Raw genomic sequence first — 21,803 nt, forward strand, 5'->3', positions numbered from 1 at the left:
CCTCCTCACCGCCCTCAGCCCTGCTCACCGTGATCCTTAGAGTCCTTCCCAGACCTCCCCACAGGACCCTTTGCTGCTCTCTGTTCCTTTAGGCAGCCTTATTTTTCTTCATATCATCTGACATTAGATTAGATATTTATTTATAGATATTGTTATTTGTCCCTCGATGTAAGCTTTGTGATGGCAAGGACTTTGTTCTGTTCCTCACTGTGTTCCCAGTACTGGGGTCAGAGCCTGGCACCTAAAAGGCTCTCAGTAAATGGCTATTAAATAAATGGATGAATGAGAAAATGAATGAATGAACCTAAGAGCTCAGACAGCTGGTTTTGTCCCAGATCCCATTTATTGGGTGGATTTGGGTTAATTCTATACCTTTTCTTATTTTTATATCAGTGTGTACAAGTTGAATTTTAGTGTTCAGAGGAAGCTCTTTTTGGGTCATATAATCCTACCCCTCCCCTGTGTCACAATCCTGTTCTGTCTGCAGTCTTCCTCGTTCATGGGAGTGTTCTGAGAAGCAAGTCTTCAGTATCTTGCATGTAAATCTCTTTTAAGTTTCTTAATGTTTACTTGCTTTCCTAACCTAAGTCAATTAAACATCTCCACACTACCTCCCCAACACCATTTCCTACATCCTGTTTATCATAGTAAATTAATGTAATGTGAAGTGCAAATGCATAATGATGGTGAAATGAATTTGTTTTATTTTTCCTGAGAGTTAGTCATGGTCGAAAATACTTAGTAGAAAGAGCTGATGCCATAGAAGTGTTTTCCTGAGCATGTTGTTTTCTCCACTCACTGGGGACATCACATTTTTTCTCTCCCTAGATTGTTGGACTGCATACCAACATTGACTTCCTCGTTAGCCTATCTGGCCACCCGGAATTTGAAGCTGGGAACGTGCACACTGATTTCATCCCTCAACACCGCAAAGAACTGTTGCCTGACCGGAAGAGCACAGCCAAGGAGTTTTTATGCCAGGCCGCTCTGGGCCTCATCCTCAAGGAGAAAGCTGTGTCTGATGTTTTCAAAATTCAGACACAAGGTATGGAATATTTTTCTATTTCTTCTGCTTAGCAAAATTTTATGAACGATCATTGAACATGGTTTTTTTTGGCCATGCCTCATGGCTAATAGGATCTCAATTCTCCAGCCAGGGATTGAACCCAGGCCACAGCAGTGAAAGTCCAGAATCCTAACCACTAGGCAAGCAGATACTCCCGGTTTTCTTTCTTTTGTTGCCACTCCTGCCTCCCTTTTCTTCCTTCAGTGACTGACACCATCCTCTGCTAAAGTGTTTTTTAGTATCAAGTAGAACTCTTTACATAATATGGATGCACCCAACAGCGTGCTTTAACCCATTCAGTGTAACTTAACCTGTCACCTAGACAACGTAGAGATGGACTTATTTTCAAGAAAACACCAGTTCTCCCCACATCTCATGCTGATATCCCTTACAACTTCTTTTTGTTTCATTTTTTCTAATTCACTTTTTATTTCCTTCCAACTTCTTTTATTGACCACTCCCTGCTCTGTTGTATCCTCCATACCTGCAGCAGCTTTCTTGGTCCTAGAGACAAGAGAGCGCTGGAGATGCTCAGAGTCCCTTAAGTTACCCGTAATTGATTGTTCAATTAGTTCTGCTCTCTCTTTTTAAAAAATATTTAATTATTTATTTATTTGGCTGAGTCAGGTTTTAGTTGTGGCACATGGGCTCTTTCATTGTGGCACGCGGACTCTCTAGTTGTGGCATACAGGCTCCAGAGTGTGTGGGCTCAATAGTTGCCACAATTGGGCCTAGTTGCTCTGTGGCATGTGGGATCTTTGTTCCCTGACCAGGGGTCAAACTTGAGTTATCTTGCCTTGCAAGGCAGATTCTGAACCACTAGACCACCAGGGAAGTCCCCTTCCTCTCTTTTTCTATTCTGAGATCAAATTTCTGACTAGCTAGAGACCTAGGTGTTTCATCATATAGAATCTGAGCATATCATAGAATCTGGGACTATGACAGAAATTCATCCTAGCTGCTATATGTGTGCATCCCTGCATCAGCGTTCCCTCTGAATTGTTGCCCAGCATCTTCCTAACACCTCAGGAAGCTGGAAATTCATGATGAAAATTCATTAGTTAATTACAGTTTAAGTCAGTTCTCCATTAAGAAGTTCTTCCCACTTGGTTGAACAAAACCTGAGCTCTCCCACATTTGCTTCATAATATTTCCTCAGGCTACCTCTGATCTTTGAAGCAAACAGGAAAAAGAAAAAAAACACCTGAATCCATTTATCCCTTCATTATTATTAGGATTGTTATATTATTATAGGATCCTATTATTGGGATCTTTAATTTCTAGATTCATTCAAGAAAGTGATATTTATTGAGGGCTTCCCTGGTGGCTGAGTGGTAAAGAACCTGCCTGCCAATTCAGGAGACGCAGTTTCAATGCTTGGTCCAAGAAGATCCCACAGGCTGTGAAACAACTAAACCGCAGCCATTGAGCCTGTGCTCTAGAGCCTGGCAGCCACAGCTCCTAAGCCCATATGTTGCAACTACTGAAGCCTCTGCACCCTAGAGCCCTGTACTCCACAAGAGAAGCCACTGCAATGAGAAGCCCGCCCACCACAACTAGAGAGTAGCCCCTGCTCTCCACTACGAGAAAAGCCCACACAGCAATAAAGACCCAGCACAGCCATAAATAAATTAATAAGTAAAATTTTAAGTTATATTGAAAGGTTAAAATATACAGCTATATTTGGAGATTTGTTCTCTGTCCTCATTTTGTCCTTTTACATTAAATAAATTCATCTACCTATACCCCATCTGGTATTCCTAAGCCTGGACTTAGCTTTTTTAGAATGGAGTGTCCTCTTACCCTCACTTTCCTTTTTAAATTAAAATTTATAAGCAGCCCAGAGAGGAGTTGGAGAATAAATTGCTTCAATTTAGCTATTCCGTAGCTCCTGGAGATTGTCTAACAGAGGGTGAACACGCAAGTCTCTAGGGGAAGACCAGTAACAGAGAAGAGCAGAAGAGGCCAGGTGAAAGAAAACTAGTGAGTAGTGAGGATTAGGGTGACCTGGAATGCATTTGCCCTGTCAAACTTGTGACCACTGTGCAGTTTATGCTGCCACAGGTGGAAAGTTGAGGTTGTAAATATTCTGATTTTTCAAGAGAAACTGGGATTTTTTTTTCATGTAAAATTTCCTGAGATGTGAGTAAAAGTGTCTAAATTTAAAGCATTGCGTAGAATAAAGAAAGCATATTTGAGCTGTCAGTATAGGACCTCTGTTTTATGTTTTCTTTTGTTAGTAGGTTTGATGTTCATAAATTTGTTGAATTTTAAATTTTTTCTAGATCAATACTCTCCTTTTGCATCCAGCAGTGGAAGAAGACTGAATATCTGTTACTCTAGAAACATGACTCTTAGGGATGGTAAAAACAGTAAGTAATGTTTTATTAAAAAAGAAATGTGCTTCATAGAAATACATCACATTTACTGGAAAAAAAGAATTCAGCCTGGCCATGATCAATTACATTTTTTAAGATCTCTAGCCTAAACATTAGAAGGAAGCATGCCAAAGTAATAGAATTGATTGGCTCTGGGTGGTAGAGTTAATGATATTTACTTTTCTTTTTCACACTTGTTCTATACTTGGTAAATATTTTAAAAATAGGTCATAAAACATACATAGGAAAATGAAATGAAATATATAAAACATTAGTGAGATTACCATTGGATGCTGGAATTTGAGGCACTTCTTTCCCCCCTCTTCTTTGTACTTTCATGGCTCTGCCATTTTTCTTCTGTGAGTGTGTATGACTTTTAAAGAAGAAAATAACCAAAACTTCTCTAGGGAAGGAGGATTGCCCACCCCACCGCTCACCAGGCAGCATTAACGAGGGGGAGTCACTGTTAGACCCACTTATTGCTGATGAAACCAAGACAGGGGAGGTGCAGTTACTCAAGGCTATTAAGTAGCAGAGCCAAGACTGATACCCAGTCTTTCTGGCCTTGACCCCTGTGCTGTTTCCACCACTTTTCCAGTAGAAAATTGATTTTTGATTGCCAACTAATTGATGGGCCCTGGATGGGGCCTGATTTATTGTAACTGTAGTCTGGAAGAGATGACACTTAAGCTAGAAGATGGTTTGTAAACTTATGGCTGGAACAGTATTCCAGAGGAACCAGAATCCTATGACAACAACTGGCTATATCTCTTTTGTTTCAGGACAGTTCACCTAGGAAGTCAGAGGGATGCAGAGCCAGAGCTGGGAGGGCTTGAGTGTGCGGTTCATTGAACTGCAGGAGCTCCACTGTCAGAATGTGCCTACCAAGTAGAACAGATCATCACAGCACCCTCCTCCCTGGACAGAATAGGGTTTTCTTTCCCTCAACTCTGGGTAGATACCAGTCACTCATTAATAAGTAGCTCTTTAGGCATTTTTTCATTCTGAACCTAGATGGTCATTGCCATATTTGCACTGACTACATGGAAAGAACATTTGCAAAGATCCCTTATAAAGTAGCCTTCTGTGAGTGGTTAACCTATCCATTTTATGCTGTTGTAGTTATTCATTTCATCCTAAAAAGCAGCAAAATCTGGGAGTATCTTACTCTAGACTCCCCTGTGCTGGACACAGGTATCAGCAGCAAAGTTTCAGTGGCCTCTTCAACCTGAATTAAACAGAAAAATCACATGTGTGATTATAACTCATGTGAGCCAATGGTGTTACTTCGTGTGAATCTTTACTAAGTGGTATTTTGAATTATGTTGCATTTCAATTTTAAAATAAATATATAATTGAGAAATCATTATGAGCGATGTTCACTGCATCCTTTTTGTAGTATTTTTCAATGATAATCCAGGTCTGAATAAAACAGCTTTCAGAAATGTTATGTTGAGTCTCTCATATATGCTAATCAGTAGTGACCATGGTTGAGTAAGAGAATGCTCCAAAGAGGAAGTCTAAGGACCCAAAAGCATTTGTGAATCTGAAGGAGAACCAGCTTCTCAGTAAGAACAACCCAGCATTTTAAATATTTAAAGCTTGAAAAATAATCTTCCTTTGTTATTATGGCCATGTTTCACAGAACCCTGCCCTACCCTTAATAACAGTAGCTAAGATTTATTGAGTGTTTGATATAGATCAAGCCCTTTGTTAAGCACTTTCCATGGATTATTTCATTTGCACTTTCAGAATAGGCCAGTGAGGTCAATGCTATTATTAGTGTCAACTTTATAAATTGGGAACCAAAGCTTAGAGAGATTAATAGTTTTCTGGAAGTCATACTAAAATTAATTGGTGGAGCCAGAATTTGAACCCACACTCTAGGGTACATGTGCTTACCTAACACTGCACCATGCTAAATTTATATATGTTATATAATTATATAAGAGGACATTAAACACATATTAAATTTACAAGAGGATATTTAAGGTTCTCTTGTGGGGTTAAGAAGTATCAAGAGGAGAGAGGAACAAATTTGGTTACTCTATAATGTATAAAATAGTTTTCCTGGCAATGTCTTGACTATGATTCTTTTGGCATTCCTGTCAGTTAAACACTTTTCATATCTTATAAATTAAAAGAAAACTGATCTGGTGTAATTGGATATATTTTCTCTTAAGAAAGTTTAAAGATATTGATAAGACATAGGGAGGAAAACTTTCATTCATTCATACACCCAGTACAAAGTTTTTGAAAACACAAAATATTCTGAGTAACGTAAAGAAGTAAAAAAGGACGTTAAGACATTTACCATTTGGCAAAGGAGAAGTTATATATGTTGACAATATGGATGGCGTAGTGCTGCAGAATGATTCCTGCAGGCCCAGGAATCAGATTCTATGGGTTGAATTCTGCTCCCCTCTTGTCTATGACCCTTGGAAAGTCACACTATCTAAGCATCTAGTGTCCTCAGCTATAAGTGAAGATACTCATGGCAGTTGCTTCCTTGGGTTGTTGTGTATATTAAATGAGATAACACATATAAAAGCATTTTAGCTCGTTGAATGACCTAGAGCAAGCAGTCAACAGTAGCTATCATCATCAAAATCATTATTATTAAATTATCTCCTCGTTACTATGGAAAGAGCAAAGTAGATATGTATGTCACATGTTAATTTTTAAAAACTGGTTGCTGAACAATATGTATAGCAGTATCTTATTTTTATAAAAGAAAAATATAAGTTTATGCATTCAAAAAGGTCTACAAGGATTCACACATTAAAGTGTTTAATAGTACATCTGGGCAGTAAAAGGGACTTTCACTTTTTATATACCTCAGTATTTAACTTTTGTGAATATTTTTTGCAATTTTTAAAAACAACTGATAAAGAGAAAAATCACTGCCATGTAAAATTGGATGAGGGGAGAATCATAATGGCACTTTATATGCAGAAGTCTAAATACTCACAGGAGAGAGGATTTGTTCCACCTAAACAGACTTTTCCCAAGGACTGTGAGTATGATGTAAATGACAGATGGAGCCTCAGGTGGTGTGGCTGGGGACCAGCAAAGTGTGAAGGAGGCACATCAGCAAAGATGCACAATTGTGGAGAAGGCCAGAGGCACATGTGGAGAATATGAATTGGCCCATTTTCCCATTTGTTTGTAACACAGGGCTATATAGAAGAACAAGGCTGGGAGTTTGGTGCCTTCCATAACAGGCCAAGTACTTTGAGTGTTGGGGGGCCATGCTGGGCCGCATCAGCTGGAACGGTTGAGACAGGAAGCAGGAAATTTAGGGAGCGAGGCCCTCTTATGTCAGCCAGGCCAGAAGCCATGGGCCTGAATTAGAGTAGAGTGACGGGAATGGACAGGAAGAAATATAAAGGACAAGTCTTCAGGGGGATGAACTTGGCAGCTTTGTGGTGACTATTGGAGGTGAAAAGCAAAGGAGGAGGATAAGGCAAGAATGACAGGTTGTAAACCTAGATGATGAGAAAAATGGTGTCAGTCATGGAGTTCACAGGTCAGGAGGGAAGGCAGGCGGAAGGGGGAGATGACTTGTTGGCCCCACTAGGTTTACTTTAAGATGCCAGTGGAGGATCCTGCTGGGAATGACTAACCAGAGTTCTGGAGTAGAAAGGTCAAGGCTGGAAACGGATTTGAGCTGGGAGCCTCAGAATGCTGGTTAATGTGTCAGGTGTAGGTGAAATGACTTTGGTCTGCGTGCTCTACCCCACAAAGTTTCCATCTCCTAGGGTAGTCTTTAACCTATTCTCTAGTCACATAATGACATAATTATATTTTGCGTTATATTTCTATAGTCTGTTACAGTTTATAAAGTGCTTTCACATTCATTAAATCATTTACATTCTCAACCCAGTTAATGGGTCAGAATGGACCAGAAAAGCAGGATTTTATTTTATTTTATTTTATTTATTTTAATTGGAGGTTAATTACTTTATAGTATTGTAGTGGCTTTTGCCATACATTGACTTGAATCAGCCATGGGTTCACATGTGTTCCCCATCCTGAACACCCCTCCCACCTCCCTCCCCATCCCATCCCTCTTGATCATCCCAGTGCACCAGCCCTGAGCACCCTGTCTCATGAATCGAACCTGGACTGGCGATCTGTTTCACATATGATAATATACATGTTTCAATGCTATTCTCTCAGGTCATTCCACCCTCACCTTCTCCCACAGAGTCCAAAAGACTGTTCTATACATCTATACATCTTTTGCTGTCTCGCATATAGGGTTATCACTACCATCTTTCTAAATTCTGTATATATGCATTAGTATACTGTATTGGTGTTTTTCTTTCTGGCTTACTTCACTCTGTATAATAGACTCCAGTTTCATACACCTCATTAGAACTGATTCAAATGTATTCTTTTTAATGGCTGATTAATACTCCATTGTGTATATGTACCACAGCTTTCTTATCCATTTGTCTGCTGGTGGACATCTAGGTTGCTTCCATGTCCTGGCTATTATAAACAGTGCTGCGATGAACATGTGGTACACGTGTCTCTTTCAATTCTGGTTTCCTTGGTGTGTATGCCCAGGAGTGGGATTGCTGGGTCATATGGCAGTTCTGTTTCCAGTGTTTTAAGGAATCTCCACACTGTTCCCTATAGTGGCTGTACTAGTTTGCATTCCCACCAACAGTGTAAGAGGGTTCAGTTTTCGCCACACCCTCTCCAGCATTTATTGTTTGTAGATTTTTTGATAGCAGCCATTCTGACCAGCGTGAGATGGTACCTCACTGTGGTTTTGATTTGCATTTCTTTGATAATGAGTGGTGTTGAGCATCTTTTCATGTGTTTATTAGCCATCTGTATGTCTTCTTTGGAGAAATGTCTGTTTAGTTATTTGGCCTATTTTTTGATTGGGTCGTTTATTTTTCTGGAATTGAGCTGCAGGAGTTGCTTGTATATTTTTGAGATTAATTCATTGTCAGTTGCTGTGTTTGCTGTTTTCTGCAATTCTGAAGGCTGTTTTTTCAGTTTGCTTATAGTTTCCTTCGTTGTGCAAACACTTTTAAGTTTAATTAGGTCCCATTTGTTTATTTTTGCTTTTATTTCCATTACTCTGGGAGGTGGGTCATAGAGGATCCTGCTGTGATTTATATCAGAGAGTGTTTTGCCTATGTTTTCCTCTAGGAGTTTTATAGTTTCTGGTCTTATGTTTAGATCTTTAATCCATTTTGAGTTTATTTTTGTGTATAGTGTTAGAAAGTGTTCTAGTTTCATTCTTTTACAAGTGGTTGACCAGTATTCCTAGCACCACTTGTTAAAGAGATTGTCTTTTCTCCATTGTATATTCTTGCCTCCTTTGTCATAGATAAGGTGTCCATAGGTGCATGGATTTATCTCTGAGCTTTCTGTTTTGTTCCATTGATCTATATTTCTGTCTTTGTGCCAGTACTATACTGTCTTGATGACTGTAGCTTTGTAGTATAGCCTGAAGTCAGGCAGATCGATTTCCTCTTGTTCCATTCTTCTTTCTCAAGATTGCTTTGACTATTCGAGGTACAAATTGTGAAATTATTTGTTCTAGTTCTGTTAAAAATACTGTTGGTAGCTTGATAGGGATTGCATTGAATCTATAGATGGCTTTGGGTAGTATACTTATTTTCACTATATTGATTCTCTCAATCCATGAACATGGTGTATTTCTCCATCTATTTGTGTCCTCTTTGATTTCTTTCACCAGTGTTTTATAGTTTTTTTATACATAGGTCTTTTGTTTCTTTAGGTAGATATATTCCTAAGTATTTTATTCTTTTCATTGCAATGGTGAATGGAATTGTTTCCTTAATTTCTCTTTCTGTTTTCTCATTGTTAGTGTATAGGAATGCAAGGGATTTCTGTGTGTTAATTTTATATCCTGCAACTTTACTATATTCATTGATTAGCTCTAGTAATTTTCTGGTAGAGTCTTTAGGGTTTTCTATGTAGAGGATCGTGTCATCTGTAAACAGTGAGAGCTTTACTTCTTCTTTTCCAATCTGGATTCCTTTTATTTCTTTTTCTGCTCTGATTGCTGTGGCCAAAAATTCCAAAACTATGTTGAATAGTAGTGGTGAGAGTGGGCACCCTTGTTTTGTTCCTGACTTTAGGGGAAATGCTTTCAGGTTTTCACCATTGAGGATAATGTTTGCTGTGGGTTTGTCATACATAGCTTTTAAGAAAAGCAGGATTTTAAAATGTCTTAGGATCATAGAGGTGATGATACCACGGATGGCAGATTTGGGCCTTAAGCCAGAACTTCTCTTTCCCAATTAATTACGTTTTCTACTATGACACTACAGCCTTTCTTGTTGAGGCGGAAATATCTGAAATATCCTGTAACTGTAAAAGAGTTAAAACTTCAGTTTTAAACAAGAAAAGTTTGAAAATCACCTGTGATTTTTTAATTTTTTTAAACTTTATTGTCAGGGAGTTAAAAGATGTTGATATCCCTAAAAACTAGTTTTCCTTAGTTTGAAAGTGAGGTTTTCAGAACCTCAGTTACTGAATAAATGAATGTCTTCTAACTTTTCTTCAATTTCCCCACTTTTTCCATAAAGATGTAGCCATAGCTGTAACCTATAACCGTGATGGATCATATAGCATGCAGGTAAGCCTCCTTGGTTTTATTCTACAGCTCAGAGCTGAATCTGATTTCTCTCAAACTGAGTAGAGTATGTTTCCACTCTCTACTTTCTTTGAAGTCATTGATTATCATAACTATAGTTAGGAGAATGTCATGAGCTTTTATTTCAGACCAATTTGGAAAAATTATCCCCTATACAGTTTCTGATTGTTTACTCAGTTTGGCTGTAATTTCCTTAAGAATAAATACTTGGTTAAAAAAATAATGATAATAATATTTGAATAAGACACCTAAAAAGCCCCTAAATTATGGGAATGTATTTATATCTAAAGCAACAGTTCTCAAATGTTTGGTCTCAAGACCTCTGTACACTCTTAAAAGTTATTTAGATTCCCCAAAGAGTTTTTGTTTGTATTAGTTACATCTAGTAATATTTACCATTTAGAAAATTACACTGAGAAAAAAATTTGTTACTGTTTTAATGTATGCTTTTAAAATGTACATAATATGTAATTTGTCATTTTAACCATTTTTAAGTATACAATTTAATGGCATTAAATACATTCACATTGTTGTGCAATCATCACCACCATCCATCTGCAGAACTGTTCTCCTGCAGAACTGAAATTATGGCCCAGTTAAACAGTAAAAGAGTCCACTCCCCCTTCTCCACTCACCCCTCCTGGGCCCTGGCAATCACCCTTCTACTTTGTCTCTGCAGATTGAACTGCTCTAGGTACCTCATATAAGTGGAATCATTCAGCATTTACTCCTTTTGTAACTAACTAATTTCACTTAGCATAATGTCTTTGAGGCCCTTCCATTGTTGTAGTATCCATCCAAATTCCCTTTCTTTTTAAGCCTGAATAATATTCCATTGTATATATGTACCACACTATTTATCCAATCTAATTACATAGATGAATAGTGGACACTTGGGTTGCCTCCAGGTTTTGCCTATTCTAAATAATGCTTCTGTGAACATCTGTATACAAATATCTCTTTGAGACCCTGTTTTCAATTCTTTTAGGCATGTACCCAAAGAAGTAGAATTCCTGTATCATATGGTAATTCTCTTTTTAATTTTGGGGGGAACTACCATACTCTTCCATAGTGTCCATACCATTTTACATTCCCATCAGCAGTGCACAAAAAATCTAATTTCTCCACATCCTTCCTTGCCAACACTTATATTCTAGCTACTTTGTTTTGTTGTTGTTTTTATTAAAAACAAAAAACTCTAAGGTATAGAAGTAGTATCTTACTTTAGTTTTGATTTGTATTTACATAATGACTAATGATGTTAAGCATCTTTTCATGTGCTAATTGCCTATTTGGTTATCTTCTTTAGAGAAATATCTATTCAAGTTATTTGCCTTTCTAAAAAAATCTGGCTGGGCTTTTGTTGTTAAGTTGCAGGATAAACTGAGAAAAGATTATCACCAAGCACACATTCCATTAGCCATCAGAGTAATATCATTATCATGTGTCCTACAATCTCTAGAAAATTCCACTATATACTTGTAAGAGAATGAGGGTAGAAAAAAGACAATATTATGTTATTAAGAAATTGTTTGACTTTGTGGAACTCCTTAAAGGGCTTGGAGGACCCCAAGGGATCCACAGGTCATACTTTGAGGCTCTTTAGTCAAAATTTTTGTGATAGACCTTGATTTTTAAAAATCCATTACATTGTCAAAATAAAATGCCAAAAGGATTGAAAAACAGTGTGAGAACTCAACCAAATTCCTATAGTAAGTATAAAATTCAGAGAATAGAATAAATCATTGTTCCTATGAGCTAAAAGATTTCAAATCCAGCAAAATGAATTTATCGATGATGCTCTTTAGATTCCTCAACACTTTGAGACACATTGATTTCTCTTCTCTGTGATTCAGACAAATGATGGAAAATCTACTTAAGTATGTGAGTTGAAATTCGTATTGGTACCTCTGGTTTAGGGACCCCTTCTTATCCCTTGGTAAATGGTAAAGTAAATTGCAGATTTGTTCTGATCTGCTTGTGGAACTACCTTAACAAATTTAGAATGCGCTTCTATACGTCTTTAAACAAAACTGTTCCCAATCTAACCTTTATATCCTGAGTATTCCACAGACATTCCAATGGCTGTCTTAGTAGGTTGCAAAGCAGAGTGAAATGTCATATTTAACTTAGGATAGATGAGAACCATGTATAAATACTGCAGTGTGACCTATTTCACTTTAACCTGTATAATATATTTGAAAAGAATAGCCACAGGACTCTGACTCTAACAGGGGAATTGAAAAATAAAGAAGATTTAAATGAATTTTATGTGTATAAGGGAAATTTTTTCTTGTGTATATAAATGAGAAAACATCCTTTAGAACAGCATGATTTCATGTCCTTTTGTCAGCTACCTTGAAAAGATTAAGTGTGAAATCTGTTCTTTGGTACTCTGTCTCTCAGAGTAAGAAAACTGTGCTCAATCTCCAGCTAACGTATCTTCTTAAATCATAACTGAAAACCCATAAATTCAATCTCCATGTTGATGAGATAAAAGAAATCAATCTAATTATGAGGTTCTGGCTTTATTCATCACTAACTTTTGCACAGTAAAACTTAATTTGACTTTGGATACTCAGAAATGAGTATTAACATATAATATACTCAACTGAATTTTAATAATTTTTCTTACTTTAATTTGTGTTTCTATTTCACTTTCTTATTACTATTCTTAAAGGAACCTTTATCTGTAACATTATGGTGCTACTATAGATATGTTACATAACTATTTTTTTTTCTTTTAATTATCTTATTGCTGTTTCTTTCTAGACTATTTTGTTTATGAATCTTAGGAAATTTCCTGCATAATTTAAAAAAATATATTTCCTTTTGAAACTATTAACAGTAAAGAATTGATTTTGATTTTAATTCTGTAAGATTGTTCATTTACTTTAAGGATCTTAATTTTCTGTTTTTTCAGATTGAAGATAAAACTTTCCATGTCCTTGGTGATCTTTGCAATGAGGGAGACTGCACTTATTTGAAATCTTCTGTTAATGGAGTTGCTAGTAAAACTAAGCTAATTATCCTGGAAAACACTATTTACCTATTTTCCATGGTAATGTCTTTGTTTTATAATACTACTATTGGAGTTTGGGAGAAAATTGCTTGACCAGAAGTATTCCACTGAGAAATTAGAAAGATCCTGTTTTGGAACTTCCCTGGCAGTCCAGTGGTTAAGACTCTGTGCTTCCAATGCAGGGGGCATGGTTTTAATCTCTAGTCAGAGATCCTACATGCCACACAGTGCAGTCAGGGGTATGAGGGCGAACAACACATCCTGTCCTTTTCTCACTGCTGTGACTTTTTGTCTGTCTCCCTTTCAGTCTGAATCTTTGTCACATTTCTACCTCCCTATTTCTCCATTCACCCAATTTGTTCTCACAGATTCTCACTGACAGACACATATCCATTTCTTTTTTTAATTCTCAAATACCCTAAACACTCCCCCCAAGCACTGTCCTCCTGGCACTGGGAATCGTGGAGACTTGGGAGGAGGTGACCATTGTGGGAGGAGTCTGTGGACCAGATGTTCCTTACAGGGGAGGTGGATGTAGGTTAGTGGTGGTCTCTTGGCAGTTGAAGGATGGTTGAGGTAGGCTTGGCATGGATATGATTAGGAGCTTGTTAGGAGACCTTGGCGTTCTGCATGGGTGAAGAAAGGCAGTGGATTATCAAATTTCCTGTGACCTCTTCAGAGGTTCTCACACTTGAGAACCACCTTCCAGACCGAGTACTTTGTGATGAGATGCCTTCAGTATTCCAGTAATTAAACTGTATATTTGGAGTCAAGGATGATCTCATTTTACCAGGCATTGCTTTCCATAGTCTATGTGCTATAACAGTATAATGGCAGAGGCAGTAGAGTGGATTGGTGAAGAGCATGAGTTCTGGTTTGTGACGTTGTACAGGAGGCAGTGGTCAAGAACATCCCCAAGAAAAAGAAATGCAAAAAGGCAAAATGGTTGTCTGAGGAAGCCTTACAAATAGCTGTGAAAAGAAGAGAAGCAAAAAGCAAAGGAGAAAAGGAAAGATATACCTATTTGAATGCAGAGTTCCAAAGAATAGCAAGGAGAGATAAGAAAGCCTTCCTCAGTGATCAGTGCAAAGAAATAGAGGAAAACAACAGAATGGGAAAGACTAGAGATCTCTTCAAGAAAATTAGAGATACCAAGGGAATATTTCATGCAAAGATGGGCACGATAAAGGACAGATATGGTATGGACCTCACAGAAGCAGAAAATATTAAGAAGAGGTGGCAAGAATACACAGAAGAACTATACAAAAAAGATCTTCATGACCCAGATAACCATGATAGAGTGATCACTCACCTAGAGCCAGACATCCTGGAGTGTGAAGTCAAATGGGCCTTAGGAAGCATCACTACGAACAAAGCTAGTGGAGGTGATGGAATTCCAGTTGAGGTATTTCAAATCCTAAAAGATGATGCTGTGAAAGTGTCACACTCAATATGCCAGCAAATTTGGAAAACTCAGCAGTGGCCACAGGACTGGAAAAGGTCAGTTTTCATTCCAATCCCAAACAGAGGCAATGCCAAAGAATGCTCAAACTACCACACCATTGCACTCATCTCACATGCTAGCAAAGTGATGCTCAAAATTCTCCAAGTCAGGCTTCAACAGAACGTGATCTGTGAACTTCCAGATGTTCAAGCTGGATTTAGAGAAGGCAGAGGAACCAGAGATCAAATTGCCAACACCAGTTGGATCATCAAAAAAGCAAGAGAGTTCAAAATAAACATCTACTTCTGCTTTATTGACTACGCCAAAGCCTTTGACTGTGTGGATCACAATAAACTGTGGAAATCCTTAAAGAGATGGGAGTACCAGACCACCTGACGTGCCTCCTGAGAAATCTGTATGCAGGTCAAGAAGCAACAGTTAGAACTGGACATGGAACAACAGACTGGTTTCTAATAGGAAAAAGAGTACGTCAAGGCTGTATATTGTCATCCTGCTTATTTAACTTATATGCAGAGTACATCATGAGAAATGCTGGACTGGATGAAGCACAAGCTGGAATCAAGATTGCCGGGACAAATATCAATAACCTCAGACAGGCAGATGACACCATCCTTATGGCAGAAAGTGAAGCAGAACTAAAGAGCCTCTTTTTTTTTGTTTTTTGTTTTTTTTTTAAAGAGCCTCTTGATGAAAGTGAAAGAGGAGAGTGAAAACGTTGACTTAAAGCTCAACATTCAGAAAACTAGGATCATGGCATCTAGTCCCATCATTTCAAAGCAGATAGATGGTGAAACAATGGAAACAGTGGCAGACTTATTTTTTGGGCTCCAAAATCACTGCAGCCATGAAATTAAAAGATGCTTGCTCCTTGGAAGAAAAGTTATGACCAACCTAGACAGCATATAAGAAGCAGAGACATTACTTTGCCAACAAAGGTCCATCTAGTCAAGAGTATGGTTTTTCCAGTAGTTACATATGGATGTGAGAGTTGGACGGTAAAGAAAGCTGAGCACCGAAGAATAGATGCTTTTGAACTGTGGTGTTGGAGAAGACTGTTGAGAGTCCCCTGGACTGCAAGGAGATCCAACCAGTCCATCCTAAAGGGAGTCAGTCCTGAATATTCATTGGAAGGACTGATTCTGAAGCTGAAGCCCCAAGACTTTGGCCACCTGATGCAAAGAGGTGACTCATTTGAAAAGACCCTGATGTTGGGAAAGATTGAAGGCAGGAGAAGGGGACGACAGAGGATGAGATGGTTGGATGGCATCACCGACTCAATGGACATCAGCTTGAGTAAACTCCAGGAGTTGGTGATGGGCAGGGAGGCCTGGTGTGCTGCCGTCCATGGAGTCGCAAAGAGTCGGACATGACTGAGTGACTGAACTGAATTGAACTGATGAGTTCTGAAGTGTGAATCTGTTTGGTTTCACATTCTGGCCCTACCAGCATCTGCTTGACCTTGAGCAAGTTAAACTCTCTAGGTTTCAGTTCTCCCATTTATAAACAGGAATAAGTAACAATACCCACCTCATAACGTTATTGAGACCATTAAGGACATTTTATATATAATTCTTATGAAGAATTCCTGGCTTAGACTAAGGACCTGAGAGTGGAGATGCTACTAAAGCTGGCTTGTAATCAGTGGCTCTCTTTTACCAACAGTTATGTACTTAATTATTTTAATCCCCTCTGTGGTATATATGCCATTACTTCTTTATAGTGGAAATCAAGACTGAAAGGGGTTTAGTAATTTGCTTAAGAGCTCAGTTGGTAAAGAATCTGTCTGCAATGCAGGAGATCCCAGTTTAATTCCTGGGTCAGGAAGATCTGCTAGAGAAGGGATAGGCTACCTGCTCCAGTATTCTTGGGCTTCCCTTGCGGCTCAGCTGGTAAAGAATCTGCCTACAATGTGGGAGACCTGGGTTTGATCCCTGTCTTGGGAAGATCCTCTGGAGAAGGGAAAGGGTACCCACTCCAGTATTCTGGCCTGGATAATTCCATGGAGGGTTGCAAAGATTTGGACATGACTGAGCGACTTTCACTTTCACAAAGCTAGTTGGAACCCTGGTATTAAATATGACTAATATTTAACAAATAGCTTGAAAATAATCATCACCTCAGGCCTATTCATCAAACTACAGTGATAAGATCTTAATTTCATTTCTAATTTATGTTATAAATATATATCCTATATATATCCTGTAAATATAATTTCTATTTATAGGATGGAAGTATTCAGATTGGCATTCCAGTCCCCCGATACTTGTCTTCAGCAAGCTCAGGAGAAACCCAAGGGGGTGCTGTAGCTCCTATGACTGGAACTATTGAAAAGGTATTGACGTGAATGTATGTAGAATGATGTCCAGTAAGTCCCAATAAATGTCTTTGTTGAACTTTATTGTATATATCCTTCTCCCCCTCTCTAAATCTTGCTCATTGGAAAGCATCCATTTCAAGAAAACAAGAAGATCTATCAAAGATTCAAGTTCTATATTACAGTCTTCAGTGAATCATAAATTTACCTAATTTATGATAAGCACTTTTCTTTGAAGTGGGAATTTCCACCAAAGTACAGATAACCCAGGTTGTCTTTAGTTGACTAAAATGGAACATTCACCAAGCATTATCCCAAATTTGAAAGGTATTCGTGAAGAACAATGTGTTTCGTGTTGAATGCAGTATATATTCAGATATAAGATCCATACTGATAATGACTTCCAGTGGTGGTAGATCAGTAGTCTCCTTTTATATACTTGCATTCAGTAGAGTCCCCTCAACTGCATTTAAGTTGTAAAAATCCTTGGGACCAACAAATAGAAGAAGAAAACAACTACTTAAGTAGTGTGAATAATATCACCTACTACTCCTGTCTGGAAATGTTCACCCCAGAAGGGCAGTGGACTGGGGAACTTGCACTTGCCTTTCACTCATTCAGTCTCAGTTCCCGACAGGCCTCTTGTAATGTGGGCATCCCTACACAGGTTTTACGATTAAAAAAGTTTTTCCCCCATAACTGGCCTAAACCCAAATTGTTGATTTCATTGAATGCTACTAAACTATCATTCATCATTGGGTGATCGTGGGGCTTTGAGACGTGTTTCTCATTTTTCACAATTTTGCCTGAACACATTGACTTCAGAACCTAATTCTACTGTATGATGTTTCTAAAAACTACTTAAAACCATGTTAACCAAGAAGATAGTAAAACCATATGGTATATATGATTTCATTTATACTTGAAAAAAGGAAAATAGAGATTTTTTTTTCTGGGTTGCCAACCAGTTTAATTCTTTTAACAACCTCAAAACTAGAAAGCCAGGCAAGACCCTGCACTCTGCCTGTCATGAAGACATTTGAGTGCAGTACAGGCACACTGTAGAGACACTGCAGTTTCTCTGCTTGTGAGGCTCCCTGCCACCAAGTGCCGGAGAAGGCAGTGGCACCCCACTCCAGTGCTCTTGCCTGGAAAATCCCATGGACGGAGGAGCCTGGTGCGCTTCAGTCCACGGGGTCGCTAAGAGTCGGACACGACTGAGCAACTTCACTTTCACTTTTCACTTTCATGCATTGGAGAAGGAACTGGCAACCCACTCCAGTGTTCTTGCCTGGAGAATCCCAGAGACGGGGGAGCCTGGTGGGCTGCCGTCTATGGAGTCGCACAGAGTTGGACACGACTGAAGCGACTTAGCCGCAGCAGCAGCTACCACCAAGTACAGTACAGCAAGTCACATGAATTTGTTGGTTTCCCGGTGCATATAAAAGTTATGATTACACTGTAGTCTGTCAAGTGTGCAATAGCATCATGTCTAGGAAAAAAACAATGTACGTACTGTAATTAAAAAATACTTAGATATATGTGTAACTGAATCACTTTGCTATACACCTGAAACTAACATAACATTGTAAATCAACTATACGCCAATATAAAATAAAATTTTTTAAAAAATCTTTATTGCTGAGAAATGCTAACCATCATCACTGATCTCAGTGAGTTATAATCTTTTTACTGGTGGAGGAGTATTGAAATATTGCAAGAATTACCAAAATGTAACACTGAGGCACAAAGTGAGCAAATGCTATTGGGAAAATGGTACCCATAGTCTTGCTTGATGAAGCTGCCACAAACCTTCAATCTCTTAAAAAGGGGGAAAAAAAAAGGCAGACAAGACAAGCACATAGACACATACTTCTCCTCTGTACGTTTATATACCAACTCTGTGCACCACAAATCAGGTGTATAATTTACCCAGTTCTTAGACCACATGTGGACCATCACAAAGGACCTCTGTGTTTTTAAATATTAACCTGTCACTCTGAATCTCTAGGTGTTTGTGAAAGCTGGAGACAGAGTAAAAGCTGGAGACTCTCTGATGGTTATGATTGCCATGAAGATGGAAGTAAGTGAAATCATGGGTTCACTTGCCAAGTAAACTTTGGGAGCTATCAGTCCCAATTTTTCTTTTGTCTTATTTTGTAAGTTAAGACCATTTTAAATATCAGGGGGGAAAAAAGTCCTTCTCCAGTTCAGTTGAATTGGGGTTTCCTGTAGGGGAGCCCAAGAATCAGTAGTTTTTAAAAGCTTCCCAGCTGAGAGTCTACTGTGAAGCTTGGGCTGAGAATTACTAGCTAACCCAGAGCTTCCCAATTACTGACCTTGAACAGTTTACAGGTGTATCAAGGTAATGACTCCTCTCAAGCCCCAAATACACCATAAACATGTTTTTATTTTCTCTGTGTGCTGTGATGTGAGAAAGGTCACTGATACATGACGAAACATCACAGCAGCCGACTTCATTTTTCACTCTTCCTGTGTCTTGACTTGGTGTGTGCTCAACCCTCGTTGGTATCACAGCCATTGTCCGTCATGCCTTGTGTCTCTACAGCATACCATAAAGGCGCCAAAGGATGGCACGATCAAGAAGGTATTCTACGGAGAAGGTTCTCAGGCCAACAGACACACCAGTTTAGTTGAGTTTGAGGAGGAAGACTCTGACAAAAGGGAAGCAGATTAAACTCCATCAAATAAACAGCCAGTTAAGCATCATGTTCAGTACAGTATCCACACCAAAAAGAGAAAGTGCCTTCCTGCTTTTCTCGGGATCTGACGACTAGCACTTTTACTAAATGATTGTATGATTCTACTTAAAACCCTTTCATGCATAAAAATCATGTACTTGGGTCACAAATACAATAAATTCTCTCAAAATATTTCATACTAATAAAATTAAAGTATACTTTTTAAATTGGGAGACAGTGTGGTTTGTTTCTGCCTCAAATATTTTACCATGTATTGTTTTTAGGCAAGTGTGCAGCAACTTGATCAAAAGAGAACTGAGAGAAAAGGTCACTTAACTAAATGAGTTATCTCCCAGTCACAGTCATGAGAAAAATGAATATTAACATATTTCAGAGACAGATGCCATAGCACTAAACTCAACCTAAGAGTTTTTTGCCAAAGAGTAACTTCTTAGGCAGTTTAAAGGCTTGGATGTTATTTGTTTCTTTTTTGTGATTGGAAAATTTCTATCCAGACCGCCTTTGCCTTTATTGTACTTGCTAAGCTTGTACAAATGTATATAGACACACTTAAGCTTTTGTGTATATGTATTTTATGCACGTATATATAATATTTAAATTGTATACTAGAACATACTTTTTCTAGAAACACACTTTCAAGCCTCTGCATTTTCAGGTATCTACTGAAGTGTTAAATATTTGTTGAATTGAGTTCTCGCTGCACACATGAGACTGCATTAAATGTTGTAGAGACTACAATGAAATTTTAAAATATGGTCTTTGTACTTTAAAATGCTGATGACCTAATTGGGAAAATAAGATAATCATGTGAAACATCATGTGGAAAACAATCAGATCCAAAATTAAGTAATTCCATTGTCAAGAGAATGGTGAGAAAGGTACTAGATACTAAATTTGGAAATGCTGAGTTCCCAAGTAAACCTGATCACACAGTAGTTAGAACGTCCATTTTTCCAACAAGGCAGCAGGAAACAATACACTAAGATGTGGGTCTGGGTGAAGGTTGATGGCATATGATGTGCAGAATACAGGTCTTCAGGAGCTGGGGGAAGAGACTTCAGTGGGCAGGTGTGCTCAGGGTAGGTTTTTTTTGAGGAAGGAGAACCCAAGGGCAGTAGCAGGAGTGCATGGAAATTATACACTAGAAAGGAAGGAGCAGAGCCCACACTGTTGAAAATGAGCAAGTTGGGTTCTATATTTGGGAGCAAATTTGCCCAACTGGAGAGGGAGGTGCTTGGATGGGTGAGTAGGGACAATAGAGATAAAGTATGAAATTTAGGTTGGGACCAGAAGGTAACTGGCATGGAATGACAGGTTTAGATTTTATCTTGCAAATTGTAGTTATCCACTGAATTATTTTTCAGCAGGGAAAGCAGTGATTTTGGAAAATTTTATCTGGCTTATTAAGAGTCTGTTTAAAAAAAAACTTTGACATTATTTTATAAGGGTGAACATTTGTATACCTTATGACCTAACATCCCAGTTCAGAAATGCACAAACACACTTGTGCACCAAGAATGTTGATAGCCACGTTACCCGTAATAGCAAAGCGTTGGAAAGGATCCGAGTTGGTTGGCAGGAGAAGGAATAAATCACTGGTATGGCACACAGTGGAATACTATGTAACAGCAAAATAAACAAGTTAAGAGCATCAACATGGATGAAACTTGAATTCATACTAGTGAAATAGCATTTACCAGGAGATATACACAGTATGGTACTATCTTTACAGACTTGCAAAATCAACTATATTCATATATATATATATAATAAAGCTATATTTTTTTGTTAAGGTATGGTTGATTTGTAATGTGTTAGTTTCAGGTATACAGCAAAGTGGTTCAGTTTTATATCTATTATTTTCAGATTCTTTCCCATTATAGGTTATTACAGATTATCGAATATAGTTCCCTGTATTATAGAGTAAGTCCTTGTTGCTTATCTATTTTATGTACAGTAGTTTATATCTGTTAATCCCATGCTCCTAGTTTACCCCTCCCCCACCATTTCCCCTTTAATAAGACATTCTTTAAAAAGTAGAATTAAAAATTAAAGACAGTGATTAGCTCCAGGTAATTAAGCAAGGGGTTGACATGTATGACGTATGTACAGGTAGATGCGGGTTACTGTTTAGTGTTCTAGTTGTACGGCTGGATGTTTGGTTGATCATATACATTACATATGAT

At 38.2% G+C, this 21,803-nt stretch overlaps 1 protein-coding gene across 3 annotated transcripts in view; it reads left to right on the forward strand.

The window, feature by feature from the left end:
• Positions 1–19,820, forward strand: part of MCCC1 (methylcrotonyl-CoA carboxylase subunit 1) — a 59,670-nt gene extending 39,850 nt beyond the window's left edge. For 2 of the 3 annotated variants that reach the window (XM_065943125.1, XM_065943126.1), the window contains 7 exons: positions 829–1,045; positions 3,352–3,438; positions 10,026–10,075; positions 13,017–13,154; positions 16,805–16,912; positions 18,906–18,977; positions 19,464–19,820. In XM_065943125.1, the coding sequence (XP_065799197.1) occupies positions 829–1,045; positions 3,352–3,438; positions 10,026–10,075; positions 13,017–13,154; positions 16,805–16,912; positions 18,906–18,977; positions 19,464–19,592 (801 nt within the window). In that variant the 3' untranslated portion in view covers positions 19,593–19,820. The remainder of the gene's footprint in view (positions 1–828; positions 1,046–3,351; positions 3,439–10,025; positions 10,076–13,016; positions 13,155–16,804; positions 16,913–18,905; positions 18,978–19,463) is intronic. The other variant, XM_065943127.1, reaches the window with a different exon arrangement.
• The last annotated feature ends 1,983 nt before the right edge of the window (positions 19,821–21,803 follow it).

The sequence above is a fragment of the Muntiacus reevesi genome, chromosome 8 (assembly GCF_963930625.1).
Source record: "Muntiacus reevesi chromosome 8, mMunRee1.1, whole genome shotgun sequence".
Lineage (NCBI taxonomy): Eukaryota > Metazoa > Chordata > Mammalia > Artiodactyla > Cervidae > Muntiacus > Muntiacus reevesi.